General features: G+C 38.4%; 1 protein-coding gene across 1 annotated transcript; it reads right to left on the reverse strand.

The window, feature by feature from the left end:
- Window positions 1-3,097: 3,097 nt before the first annotated feature.
- kcnk2a (potassium channel, subfamily K, member 2a) lies at window positions 3,098-13,300 on the reverse strand. Its single transcript, XM_030725723.1, has 8 exons — window positions 13,212-13,300; window positions 12,982-13,094; window positions 11,638-11,728; window positions 10,615-10,732; window positions 9,792-9,952; window positions 6,812-7,013; window positions 6,585-6,724; window positions 3,098-3,433 (listed from the first exon to the last, which is right to left on the reverse strand). Exons 1-8 carry the CDS (start codon window positions 13,239-13,241, stop codon window positions 3,098-3,100), a joined length of 1,191 nt encoding a protein of 396 aa, XP_030581583.1. The 5' UTR covers window positions 13,242-13,300.
- Between the last annotated feature and the right edge of the window lie 545 nt (window positions 13,301-13,845).

The raw sequence follows: 13,845 nt of genomic DNA on the forward strand, positions 1-13,845 counted from the left end.
TTTTTTTTTCTCGAGGCAATCCAAATACTGACTGATATAGCAAGCCTGATTGAAATAAAAAAAATCTCCAGAATTTTGTCACGTACAGTTAGGTCCATATGTATGTGAACAATGACACAATTTTTGTAATTTTGCTTTGATACACCACCACAGTGAATTTTAAATCAGACTTTCAGCTTTAATTCAAGGGATTAAAAAGTCCCTTGAATTTTCTCCTTATTTCAGAGGCTCAAAAGTAATGGGACAATTACCTGAGAACTTCATGGCCAGGTGAGGCCTTTTCTTTCATTATTTTATTGCAACTTTTGATTAGAAGTGTTTCTTGCATTTGTTCATTGGAACTCTCAATATTGAAGTTCAAAAGAGATGTTGATGTAAATGAAGGAGGCCATCAATGGGCTCAAAAACCCAAATAAACCTCTCAGAGAGAGACAGCAAAAACTACGAGTGACCAAATCAACAGTCTGGTAAAATGTTTAAATAAAGGCGTGCACCGGCCAGCTCAGCAACACCAAAAGGCCTGAAAGACCACAGAAGACAACTAAAGTGCATGATGACAGAATTATTTCTTTGGTTAAGAAAAACTCAACTTTCAAGTAGGTATAATTTTTAAAGTCTACAATCAAGAGGGCTTCAAGGTGCAAATCACAGATTGCAAGAACAGGAAAACCAGATTAGACTTCTAAACATCTAAAAGAGCTGGCACAGTTCTGAAAAAAACAGAATAAAACAAAAACTTTAGGACAGGTGAAACCGAGATTAACTTGTACCAGATTGTTGGGAAGAGAAAAGTGTGGAGAAGGAAAGAAATGGCTCATGATTAGAAGAATACCACATTATCTGTCAATCATGGTGGAGGCAAAGTAATAAGATGTACATGTATGGCTGCCAGTGAAACTGGATCACTAGTGTTTATGGATGATGCAACTGCTGACAGAAGCAGTGAAGTGTGAAGTGTACAGGGCTGAGATTGAGCAAAATGCTGCAAAAGTGCACATTAGAGTTTCTTAATTCTTCAGTGACCAAGTCACCTGATTGTGGCCCAACCGAGCATATTTTTCCATTATTAAATACAAAACCGAATGCAGAAAGACCCACAAAAAAGCAGCAACTAAAAGCAGCCCCAGTAAAAGCCAAGTAGAGCATCTCAAACGTGATGGCCATGAGTTCTACACTTCAGGCAGTCCTTGACTGCAAAGATTTTCATCCAAGTATTAAAAACAATCCTTATATTAAAAATTATGTTAGTTTGTCCAAATACCTTTGAGCCTCTGAAAATGGGGGACTGTGTATAAAAATGACTGTAATTCCAGGAAAAGATAATGTAAAGTTTTTGTAAATAACCTTGAATTAGAGCTGAAAGCACTTCAATGAGAGTTGGATTTAAAGCCCACTGTGGTTGTGTACACAAGCAAAATTACAAAACTGTGTCCAAATACTTATGGGCCTAACTGTATACGCACATATTTATGTTGCAACTGCTCAACTGCTAGATGTCAGCCGCTAACAGTACATCATAACATACAAATATTTTCCACTTCCAAAAACAGATACAAATCAGACATAGCCTAATGGATGAATATTTCCACACAACATGATTGTGAATAACTGATTTAGCTCTGTACTGCATACTTAGCAATGTTCTTCAAATTAAGTTTACCAGATTTAAATGGCTTACTGCTACAGATAAAAGATACATATTACAACATATTACAACTCATTTAACTGGTGCAAAATCTGTAGTCCACTTCACTTTGTGTTGTGCTTGGTCTTGTAGACAAAGTGAAGAGTTTGAGGCACTGCAGTGGTTTGAAAAATCTCCATAGAGCCACTTGTTTTAAAAAATACATCTAGAATCACTGCATTATTATTATTATGTCATTTCCTTAAAATGCTGCCCTCTGTGAAACCACATTAGTAACATGAAAACATTATAGAAAGATTAGCAGTAAAAGTCCAGACCAAACCAGAAATAACTGACGTATAATATTTTTTTAAAAATACTGTTTTCCAGTTAAAAATCATGGAAAAAGTAATGGCTTGTTGTTAATGATTAAACTGAGTGGATTAAACTAAAAAAAAAATGCAAAATGAAACATTTAACAACATCACGTGGACTCAATAACATGTAACACTGATCAAGTAAAAGTACTGCTTTTTGGTGTAACAACTCCTCTGTAATAAACACTCAGTTACAGTCATGCCTATCTGAGCTACTCTTTAAAATAGACATAAAAATATCATCAGCTACAGCTTTGGATTAAAAAATACACTGCACATGCTCTGATGTGTCATTTTAAGTAACCTTTTTTGCAGCACTGAAACTGCAAATCTTTCACACTTGGCAGCAACAGTCTTTCAAGGAGAAAATTACACAAACAGTGCTTTGATAGCCATCTTCAAAACGTAGAAGACCCTTACCTCAGACCACATATATCCATCTCACCAGATTAACTTCTACAATTCTAATGTCAGTACAATTTTAAATATACTTAAATGGTGTTTATTTTAGTTAAGTGCGATTGTCGTTGTCACGACAGCAGTGCAGTGACAGACTAATTATGTTTATTTCCAGCCAGGGACCTTTGCTGGATGTTATACTCATCTGTCTCTCATTAATGCCTGCCTGCCTTGAGACAGAGGAATAGAAAAAACAAAATAACAAATATGTTTGGTTGTTTAAGTTGTAAAACCAGGCAGCAGAGACTTCCTGTCTTTTCGGTATGTCGTTAATGTTTATGTTGGTCAGAAATGTAACTTCTGTCATCCTGCTGATCCCAAATCATTGTCAATCTTTTGTTTATTTGGAGATCTAAGTGAGATGTAGTTGACATACACCAAACACTACAATCCTGTATGTTCATGCTCTTTGATTCACTGTTGGGGTGAGGATATGCATTCAAGTGTTATCAAGCAAGGCTTTGACCCCTCTAATGTCCCTGTAGATGGGTGAAGATGTCCCCTGCTGGGGCAACTTCCATTATTACTTGATTTGTGAGTAAAAAAGGGGCATTGTATCAAGCAACACCTTATACCACCAGTTATGATAAACAGAAAGACCTTGGAAGGATCTTGAAAGGTGCTGACAGTCCTTCTTCTATTTGAGGTGTTCAATAATTGAAATCTCGCCTCTCTCTGGGTCCGGTCCATTCATGGTCAAAGTGCCATTTGTGGCCGAAGGTGTCGAGCAATGCAGCCCAGCCTCCTTCTCATTCCTGTCCCGTTCGTTGTTGAAATTGACTGACACAGTTCGCTTGGGCAGAGTGAGCTCGGAGGCCGGGCTAAATCCCAACTCTGAAGACAGTTTGCGTTTGATTGATGCAGCACGCTGGAACTTGTCGTGGATCTCAATGCTGACACGTCGGCGAGTTTCTTTAAACTCTGCAGAGACATTAGCCGTCCACTCTGCAGCATGCGCCCGGATCTCGCCTACCTGCAATGGCGCAAAGACATAACGACTTCAGTAGAAATGCAGTAAAAAGACTGGAGACACATGGTAAGGGGCCGTAAAATTTTATTTTATGCTAGTTTTTTTTTTTCCCATCACATCACGATTAGTTTTGAGAGCAATTTCTATTCAATATAAAAATTTGCACACCCATTTCAAATATACTTGTCCATCACTGGCTCATCTTCTGGCATATCTAATATATAATCCTATTCATCCATGTATTTTGTGTTATCAATATAACTAGGCCTCATCTTCATGTATGTTTACCACAGAGTCACTGATCTGATTATTTGACAGCTCTTTTAGACTATAGTTCCTTATAGTTCCTTGACAAGAGTATATCTAATTGAGCTGTTCAAGGTTAATGATCCTTTATTAACACTGGCTCTGAAGACTGATGTATTTAAAAGGGATCAATTATGCTTTTCCTGTCTTTCTGTGTGTATATTCTATATTCATTACATGTAAAGTGGCATATATCAACCCCCTTTTTTTATTTTGATGATTACAGCTTACAGAAAATTTCATATAGACTTGAGTAAAGTACTATGTGGGCAGCTGTGGCTCAGGAGGCAGAGCAGCTTTTCTACTAATCAGAAGGTCAGTAACGCCATCCCTGGCTCCACCAGCCTGCATGTTGAAGTGTGCTTGGGCAAGATACTGAGCCCTGAGTTGCCCCCAATGTATCCATCGGAGTGTGAATGTTAGGTTAAAAGCGCTTAGGCACAGAAAAAAAACACTTGTATGAATGTCTGTGTCATCGGGTGAAGGAGGCTTGTAGTAAGAAAGTGCTTTGAGTGCTCAAATTCAGTAGAAAGGTGCTGTATAAGTACCAGTCCATTTACTATTCAAACAGTATAAATACTGTGTTTCTCTAGTTCAGTACATGCAGACACAATTATGGGGAAGACTGCTGGCTGATGACGATCATCAACACAAAATCCCCAGAGGGTCATTGTTGAAAGGGTTGGCTGTTCACAGAGTGTTGTATCAATGCATCTTAATATAATACATATTGGAAAGCTGACTAGAAATGAAAAGGTGCACAAGCAACAGGAATGATTGCAATAACCACAGCCTTGAGAGGATTGTCAAGAAAAGTCAATTCAAGAAGTTGGGAGAGCTTCATTAGGAGTGGACTGAGGCTGGTGTGAGTGCATCAAGAGACACTTGAGGTTTCAGGAAAGGGGCTGCAACGATCACATTCCTAATATCAAACCATTCCTGAACCACAGGTGTCAGTCCAATAAAGACTATTCTTTATTATTCTAAAGGGGCAGCACAGTGACGTGGTGGTTAGCACTGTTGCTTCACAGTCTGGGTTCGAATCCAGCTTGACCCGGGCCTTTCTGTGTGGAGTTTGCATGTTCTCCCCATGCTTGTGTGGGTTTTCTCCGGCTACCCCGGTTTCCTCCCACAGTCCAAAGACATGCTGTTACTGGGGTTAGGTTATTTGGTAATTCTAAATTACCCATAGGTGTGACTGTGAGTGTGAATGGTTGTCTGTCTCTCTGTGTTGGCCCTTTGACAGGCTGGCGACCTGTACAGGGTGTACCCTGCCTCTGGGATATGACAGCTGGGATAGGCTCCTGCCACCCTGTACAGGATAAGTGGAAGAGAATGGATAGATATGATATGATAATACTGAGTTTAAATTTATGTTCATTATAGTGGTGAATTCTCAGTTTTGTAATATTATTGTTGTTGGGTTTTTGTCTTTCTGATTCCTGTATCATGTATCATTATCATGTTTAGTGTTAGTTTCTTGTCTCTTACTGGTTATCTTTTGGGTTATTTCCAGTTTTACTTTGACAGTTACTTGTGTCTCCCAGTGCCGTATTCATACCAACTGTGTATAAATAGTCCTGTCTTACCCTCAGTCTTTGTCTCAGCATCTGCTAAGTTCTGCTTCCCTTTGTGTACTCACTGCGATTGCCTGTGCTCTTTTTTACATTTTGGACTTTATTGTGGGCTTTTTCAGCCTAAATAAAGGTTTGCTTGGAGACAACGTTCTGTATTTCAATCCAAACCTCTGCACTCTCCACTTTGACAGGTTTTAATGTTATGTGATACATAGTATGGCTATCTATGAGATACAGCCGGTCCAAGAAGTTTGTGGTGCAGTCTTGATGAGTGAAAATCTAGTATCAAGATATCTGTGCCTGTGCCTGTGTCGGTGTGCACTGAAGCCATACAATTTATTGATGCAGCTTACTAACCTAGCTTGCTAGCATTAGCTGCTAAATTAGCACGCCACTCTCATGTTCACATTTCTTAATCTCTAGCTCCAGAAAAACCAAAATGCTGGTGGCCAATGCTCCAATGCTAAGACTTCAAAATGTGGAATTCAGAAGCGAATAGTTAACATCACTGTGGGTACATCAATCTTTTACATGCAGTCTGTGGTCCTGTCATCTTGTCATCTTATCTGCTATCACATCTGGACAAAAATTAAATCTCTGTAAGACAGTGAATATCTCTACTTCTAATTGTTTCTACAGTGACTTATGATAATAACACACCTGCATTTATAGGCCAGCGAGTTGGCATATCACAGAAGGACTGTGTTATATCATTATGTCATTGTGCTCTTGACAAAAATGTGAGTTTACTCCCGTGAGACTCCAGAGGATGTTTTTGATAATAACTGGCTGAAATGTATGAAAAGGTCTTTATTTGTGTTCACCAGCAAAATCCAGTTAGCACAAAGAATACAGCTCTATCATTCAACAGGAGACCCTCACAGGATTATAATAAAGGGCTGAAAATTTACAGAAGTTACTTTTTGGAAACAGCTGGGTTTATTTTTATAATCTGTGTTATATTTAGTAGGTGATTCAATATTAAGTTTCATCATCCTTAAATGATCACAATTATACTCAGGACTTGTGTGTTTTGAGGGCACAGAGTCAACTGGATTAGAAAACAGTCGTATCACCGAAATGAAGATAAGCAGAGGGCAAAAGTTGAAGTGGGGATATGGTAATGTAGCTGGAATAACAAATGTCATTCTGTAGAAGAAGGCAGGTGGTGACAGGTACACATGAAGCTAATAAAAGGAACAAAAACAAACTGCAAAAAGTTAGATAAAGCCAGTTAATAAAGCAGCAAATGAAAACCGAGGGTCTCATACCTCTTCTTTTGTCCTCTTGGAGATGACTTTCAGCCAGTCTCCTATCATGCTGAGGATAGCAGCAAAGTAGGCCAGCCCAACCAGAATCCAGAACCATACAACTGGTTTATAGTAGTCCATGTACTCGATATCTGACCCACCTACACACACACACACACACAGAGTAGTGAAACAGATCATCATGATTCAGAGAATCAGGTCCAAAGCATGTCTTAGCATTAAATCACTGGTTGTATTTTCACCTGCCACAAAGTCCCCAAAACCAATCGTAGTCAAGGTGATGACGACAAAGTACAGGGACTCCAGTGCAGACCACCCCTCGATGTGTTTAAAGATGGCTGCTGGGAGAGCCACAAACAGTAGGCAGCCAAACAACACAAACAGCAGGGTGGATATGACCCAGATCTTTGTCTGACTGATCTCCCCGTGCTACACAGGAAAGAAAAGGACAAAGGCTACAGCATTAATAGCTGGTTGAGGTGGAGGTTGTTTTAATCTGTGTATACAAGGCCAGCTCAGGTTACTTCTAATTATTTCACTCTAGCTGTAAAATAGTATTTAGTCATAACTGAACCTTAGTATTGGACAAAGGCAAGTAAAAAAAAAAAAACTCATTAGGATTATTATCTGTAAGCACTGAAGTCTGCCAAAGTGCAAAAGGACCAAAGTGGAGGAATGACTGATAATAATGAAGGAGACTCTTGAAAACTCTTTCTGAAGTGAAATGCTGAAATAGGCTGATGCTGTAAGCAGTAATAACATTATTCCATAAATTGGTCCCGTGGGTGTAGCTGAAAAGAAAAGACATTCACTGAGGATAATGCTGCCGTCTCACACAATCTGCACAAAGCAATAAGGCTTTCATAGTCACACAAGCACTTACACAATGAACTTTTGTCTTCTTTCCTTAATCACAATATTCATTACTGAGTCCCTCGGGTGCCCTGAGAGCAGCAGAAGGAGGAAATCATTCCAAAGTACATTTCGGTTTTCAGATTTCTTCTCATTTAAGACTACAAAACAAAATCATTCTCATCAGGTACTTAAACTTTGAAGGCATGACTGTTGAGTTACCTTTGTCTCTATCGGGAGATCAGGAGGCTTTTTGCAACATATGAAGAGAATTGACATGATGGCAAATTAATAATCATCAAAATTAATTCAGGCATGCCTCCTTAGGATGCCTCCTGGGTGAGGCCCTGGGGCAAACTCAGGACACTCTGGAGAGATTATATCTCTGGCCGGGGAATGTCTCAGCTTTTCCCCTGATATGGTGGAGGAGGTGTCTGGGAAAAGGGAGGTCTGGGTTTCTCTGTTTCAGCTGCTGCCCTTGCAACCCAGCCCCAAATAAGCAGAAGAAAATGGATGCATGGATGGATGGATGGATGGATGAACTTTATGCTCTACTACAATAAATACAAAGAGATCTTTTTTTCATTTAGATAATATTAGCATTGAGCATTTTAATGAGCACTGACCCCAAATAAAAGAACAGATTCACTCAGTCTTAGTGCAGTTTACCAGTTCTAGTATCCATTAGACGATGCATAATCTCATTGTTCCTGCAGATTTATATTATGGTCTTTGGGTTTTGTGTTATTTTGTGGGAGTTTAGTTTCCTTCTTAGATTCATGTATTCTGGTATTTGTAGTTTGAGTTGGAGTCTTGTGATTACTTTAATTAACTCCACAAAGGAGATTGCTTGAATAACATCTTTGGATATTTCTCCCCGTAAATCCAGACAGTAAATTTAGAAGAAAAAAAATCTAAAAAAAAATGTGGCAGAAAAAATAAAATTAAAATTAAAAAATCTAATAAATAATTTCAAGAAAAAAGTCACAAATTTGATATTCTCTGCAATAGAATATCAAATTTGTGACTTTTTTTCTTGAAATTATTTTTTTGGTAATTTTTAAAGTTGTTTTTTCCTTCTCTTTATTGTTCCCACCTTCATGTTATTGTTCTTCCCCAAACACACTGTTATACTTACACACACACACACACACACACAAACACAAACACAAAAAATTAATGTCACAAATGTAAAAAACAAACTAACCTTATTACTGAAAACTTAACTGAAGTTTAACTCCACTTAATTCCATGGATCAAATCATGTTGAAGAAGCAATGAATGAAATAGTATAAAGCTATAGCATTTAAAGGTTTTATTAAAAGCTTCAAAAAAAGGAGAAGGGCTTCTCTCTTCTAGATCAAACCAAGAAAAATAAAGTACCTAACAGATCAACAATCACATGACAAATCACACTTCTCTGTCTGGCAAGCCGATGGATGAGTCTGGGTTTGGTGATTGCCAGGAGAACAGTACTTGTCTGACTGCATTTTGCCAAGTGTAAAATTTGGTGGAAGGGGGATTATGGTGTGGGGTTGTTTTTCATGAGTTGGGCTTGGCCCCTTAGTTCCAGTAAAAGGAACTTTTAATGCTTCAACATACCAAGACATTTTGGAGAATTTCATGCTCTCAACTTTGTGGGAACAGTTTGGGGATGGCCCCTTCCTGTTCCAACATGACAGTTTGATTGTTTGGTGTGGAAGAATTTGACTGGCTTGCACAGAGTCCTGACCTCAGCCTGATAGACCACCTTTGGAATGAATTAGACCAAAGACTGTGAGCCAGGCCTTCTCATCCAACATCATTGTCTGACCTCACAAATGCACTTCTGGAAGAAGGGTCAAAAATTCCCATAAACACTCCTAAACCTTGTGGAAAGCCTTCAGAGAAGAGCTGAAACTGTTATAGCTGCAAAGGGTGGGTGACATTATATTAAATCCTATGGATTAAGAATGGGATGCTACTCAAGTTTATATGCATGTGAAGACAGATTAGTGAATACTTTTGGCAATATAGTGTATGTAATATAAGGTTTTTGTATCAATATTGTGAAGTAATTGATCTTTTGCAAATGTAAAACTGTAAGATTTGCAAGACGAAGCCATTTTAGTCACTATCCATCATTGTATCAGATTACAAACTGTATACTGTAATATGTGCCTTTAATTTAAACTTTGATTTGATCAGATTTTGGAGCAAAAGTTAAATCAAGTCAGATGTTTTGATGATTTGATCTAAAGTCTTTGCTGCTTGCAGTCCATAAAGTTGTCCTGTTCGTGTTTGAGAAACTCGTCTCTGTCTGTTTATCTCTGACATCTGTGTGTATGCTCTGGGCTAACGTGAATTCAGACTCACCACGAACATCTTCTCCACTTTGTCAATGCCCTTGCCAAATATGGTGCCGAGCTGATCTCCTACACCAGCCAAAAGGAAGCCAAACAGAGGTATCCCTAACAAAGCGTAGACAATGCAGAATATTCTCCCGCCTTCAGTGTGAGGTGAGATGTTCCCAAAACCTGCAAAGAGGACACATCACCAGTGATCCAAATCATGGCACTGTATCGTATTTGTGAACTTAATACAATTTGCCAGAAAACCAACTGCGCTTGAAACATTGTTGGTTACAAAGAAAAATATATTAACTGAATTTTAAAATTAAACTTCTGATGCTCCAAGAATAGTTTGAGAAAACAGTTTCAGCAACAATGCTGTCACATTTGGTGGTACGGGGTGTGGTGTTCAATAAATTAGCCAATTTTTAAATAACCAAACTGAGGTGAAACAGAAAAGAGAGGAGGAAGAGAAGTACGGTGTCAAACAAGGAGAAATGACCGTCCACTGTGTTGAGAGTGAGGAGAGTTTGAGGAATCCATACACATGCATGCACAAAGTAAATTTATGGGGATGGTAACTGCGCTAGTTTGATTATATCCACAAAGCAGATGAATAATCAATAAATAAAGAAAGGTCACTGTTATGTAACTGACCATAAGAGCTATATTTAGAGGATTGCCTGCTCAAAAGTAAACATAATAAATTCATTTATTTCAGAAGATATGCACGCCAATGAGTTTACACATAGAACAGACAGATATTAATTCAAAACATAAAATCTGCAATGCAGTTCTTTGGGTCCAAACATAGATGTTCTTTACGTGTGTGTGTGTGTGTTTCCTACCAATGGTTGTGATGACAGTCCCAGCAAAGAAGAAGGCAGAGCTCAGGTCCCACAAGCTGCTGTTGTTGGTCAGTGTTCCTGCAGGATTTACTCCTGAGCGGATAGCAGACACAACTTGCTAAAAGGTAGAGAGAAGAAAAAGACAGAGTGAGAGAAAGCAAGAGAACAGGAGTGATAAGATAAGATAACAACTTTATGAGTCCCAAGGGAAATTCTTATTCCTTTTACATTCTCAGTGCAATAAATTAGAAACAGGAGCAGAAAAAGAAACACTGGGTGTAGTGTCAGAGATGGCAAAAATAAAATTAAAATAAAGTGCAACTATTAAAAAACAAGATACACATAAGGAAAAACAGTATGAATATAAGCATAAATATTATTGTGAACAGTATCTTGCATGTGAGAAAAGTAATGTATTTAAATGCCCTCTGTTTCTGCTGCAGAATGGAGGGAGTTATACAGTCTAATAGCCACTGGTAGAAACAATCTCCTGTAGCACTCAGTCCTGCACCTCATAGTGAGTGCTGGGATAACCAACCAGGGAGGCATGCATTGGGTTGGATGAATTGTTCATATTCAGCATCCTCCTCCCAGACAGTAGTAAGCCATTAAAAATCTATTACCTAAAGACACTTTCTGCTGTAAACAATATTAGGAAGTCACATTTAAACAACTGCCTTTGAGTCATATTTTCTTCCAGATGTGCAGGAATCTGTTTCTGTGCTTGCCTGTTTAATGAATTAAAGAAAGAAATATATTAAATTTACCTGTATGAGAGGCAAATATTCAGGTGAATGTAAGAGTTTCAGGAGATTTTCTCAGTCCATAACTGAGAACCTAACAAACAACAAGGGTCTAAAAACAGAACAGAAACTTTCTGTAGCTCAGCCGCTCTTCCTTTTAAAGCTAAAGGAGCTGTCTGTGGTGCTGAAACCAGTGCCACTGTGCTGAATCACAGCAGAGTCTAGTACATACTCAGCTTCAGTTAATGCATGATTTTTAAATTTAATATTAATGTCTTACCTTAACCAGCTCCTCCAGCTGGCTCTGGTTGACACAGGAGTGTCTGGACAGGAACTGCAGCTTCTGCGACAGGATGGCCAAACGCTGCTCACTGTTAGAGGGAAAGAGAAGTACTTTGTCTTATGTCTTTGTCCCTTTAAAAACACTTTTTTAAGTGATAGCAGCTGGTATCACAGACTAATGACTCCAAATTGAACAAGGCTTGATTTGGTTTATAGACACTGAAAAGTACTAGAATTATAATATGCCATAGTAAACCAGCCTAAATATTATAGAAGAGGACTTTTTTGCTCACTATTTCTGTATTACAAATTTCTCATAGGGGATCATTTTTGGGCGTTCCTACTTTGGTGAAACAAATAATCTCACACATGTCCTTCTTAACTGTGGGAAATGAAGTATTCACAGGGAAGAGCCAAATATATGGCACAATATTTATTCCCATGTTGAGGTCATACATGGAAATTCAGCCACTCTGGCAAACAAATCTGGCAGATCGAAGATGAGAAGCAAGATCCAATAAAACAGGCAAAAAGATCATTCACATCAGATCAGAAGTAGTTAAAAGTACCACAAAAGTTAAGAGTACCACAGAACACAAGGAATACTAGGATGTCTCTAAAAGGCTTGATTTTTTGTGATTATGGTCCAGCAAATGGGAGGTGAAGTAGTCAGGATATGAATACCGAGATAAGTGATTGACCAGAAGAGAGCAAAAGCTGGAAGGAGAATGTGTATGACAAATAGATATTTCAAAATAAAACCGGAAGTAACAAAACAGAAATCCAGAAACATGACATGAAACTAATCTGAATCTCACTGTTTACTTGCTTCTTGTTTTCCTACAGGGTTCTGGCATAAAATGTAAAGAGGAAAAAAAAAACCCCACAGATGCCCAAAAATTGAGCCCTGTGGAACTGTACATGTTTTAATGACTCACTCAGTTTCATGCTCCCCAGGTGAGAAACTACAGCCAAAGTCCTCTACATTCAACCTGACACTGCAGAGTTCTTGGAGAAGAGACTTGTAAATAATTTTTAGTCTTCTGTGTTAAAGACTGCAATAATATGTTTTGTTATGAAGCGTTAAACCAGAGCTGGTCTGAGTGTTTCAGTAACTGCTGTAGAACAGACTCAGTGGTCTGCCAAAAATACATAAAACAAAAAATTTACATTCAAACAGTTATGTTTTTAATAAACATGTCATTCAATGACTTTTCATTTTAACTGAATATTCATAGTAGATCAACCACACTCATTTCTAGAGACTTAACACCTTTAGTTTAATTGCCACCAATTGATGGAATGGGTAAATGGACGCCATATGGCTCTTTAACCTTCTTACCTCTCATGAGGCTGCTCCAGGGATCTGAAGACTGCTGCTCCCATCACCAGGTACAAAACCACCAAAAGAAAGATGGCTGTCACTGTCTTCCACTTCATCACTGTGGCAACCACCTGAACACTTCAACTTATTAATCAACCCACATACATACACGAAGTGTCCCAAAATAAACCACAATAATACCACACTGTCTAATAAACATCCTGTGAAAACATCAAATTTTTCCTCACCTCACGCTCCTCCTGAGGTGTCAGTGTCATTGGCTTTGTGGAGAAGGAGAGGCGGGGCTTAGTGTTGTGAGTGGCGGATTTAGGGTCCAATAAGTCTGGAGCTGCCACTGCCAGGGGAAATGAGAAAATGGCATTGAATTATTTTTCCCACCATGCACCTTTCTCCCTGCCTGTCTCTGCTCATACATGCTCCAGTCAACACATTTAGCTTGTTAATTTTAGAAAGCCTTATGAATAAATCACCAGCAAAACTTTGAAGTGGCCATTAAATCCAAAGACTGTTGAAAGAGTGAGTCAAGCCCTAAAGTTGAGTTTAGCTGCACTTGGGTGTGTAATATGTATCTGTACTGTTATAAAATCCAGCATATATACATCCAGAATACAACCCAGAATAAAAAGAGGGCCGTGAGAGTCATGTGCATCTTTAAAAAAAAGTGCTTAGACCTTTGTAGTTTATGATGGAGCTTCTGTGTAGTTATTCTTTTTCAAATATGTAAGAGGTGTTTCGCAATGTCTTAAATTATGAAATGTATGCAAAAGATGCTGTATCAATTTACTATGCAAATCATGAACTGACAGAATTTGCACAAAACCATCAGTTGTGGCATCTTCTGCTTTATTCTGATGTAGTTTG

The sequence above is a fragment of the Archocentrus centrarchus genome, chromosome 3 (assembly GCF_007364275.1).
Source record: "Archocentrus centrarchus isolate MPI-CPG fArcCen1 chromosome 3, fArcCen1, whole genome shotgun sequence".
In the NCBI taxonomy this organism is placed as follows: Eukaryota; Metazoa; Chordata; class Actinopteri; order Cichliformes; family Cichlidae; genus Archocentrus; species Archocentrus centrarchus.

Excerpts from the sequence above, each read along its gene's own strand:
- kcnk2a (XM_030725723.1), bottom strand. The coding sequence starts at position 13,241 with ATGACACTGACACCTCAGGAGGAGCGTGAG. Across the intron at positions 10,733-11,637 it reads AGCTGGAGGAGCTGGTTAAG|CAAGTTGTGTCTGCTATCCG; the intron begins GTAAGACATTAA and ends TCTACCTTTTAG. Across the intron at positions 9,953-10,614 it reads GACTGTCATCACAACCATTG|GTTTTGGGAACATCTCACCT; the intron begins GTAGGAAACACA and ends TCCTCTTTGCAG.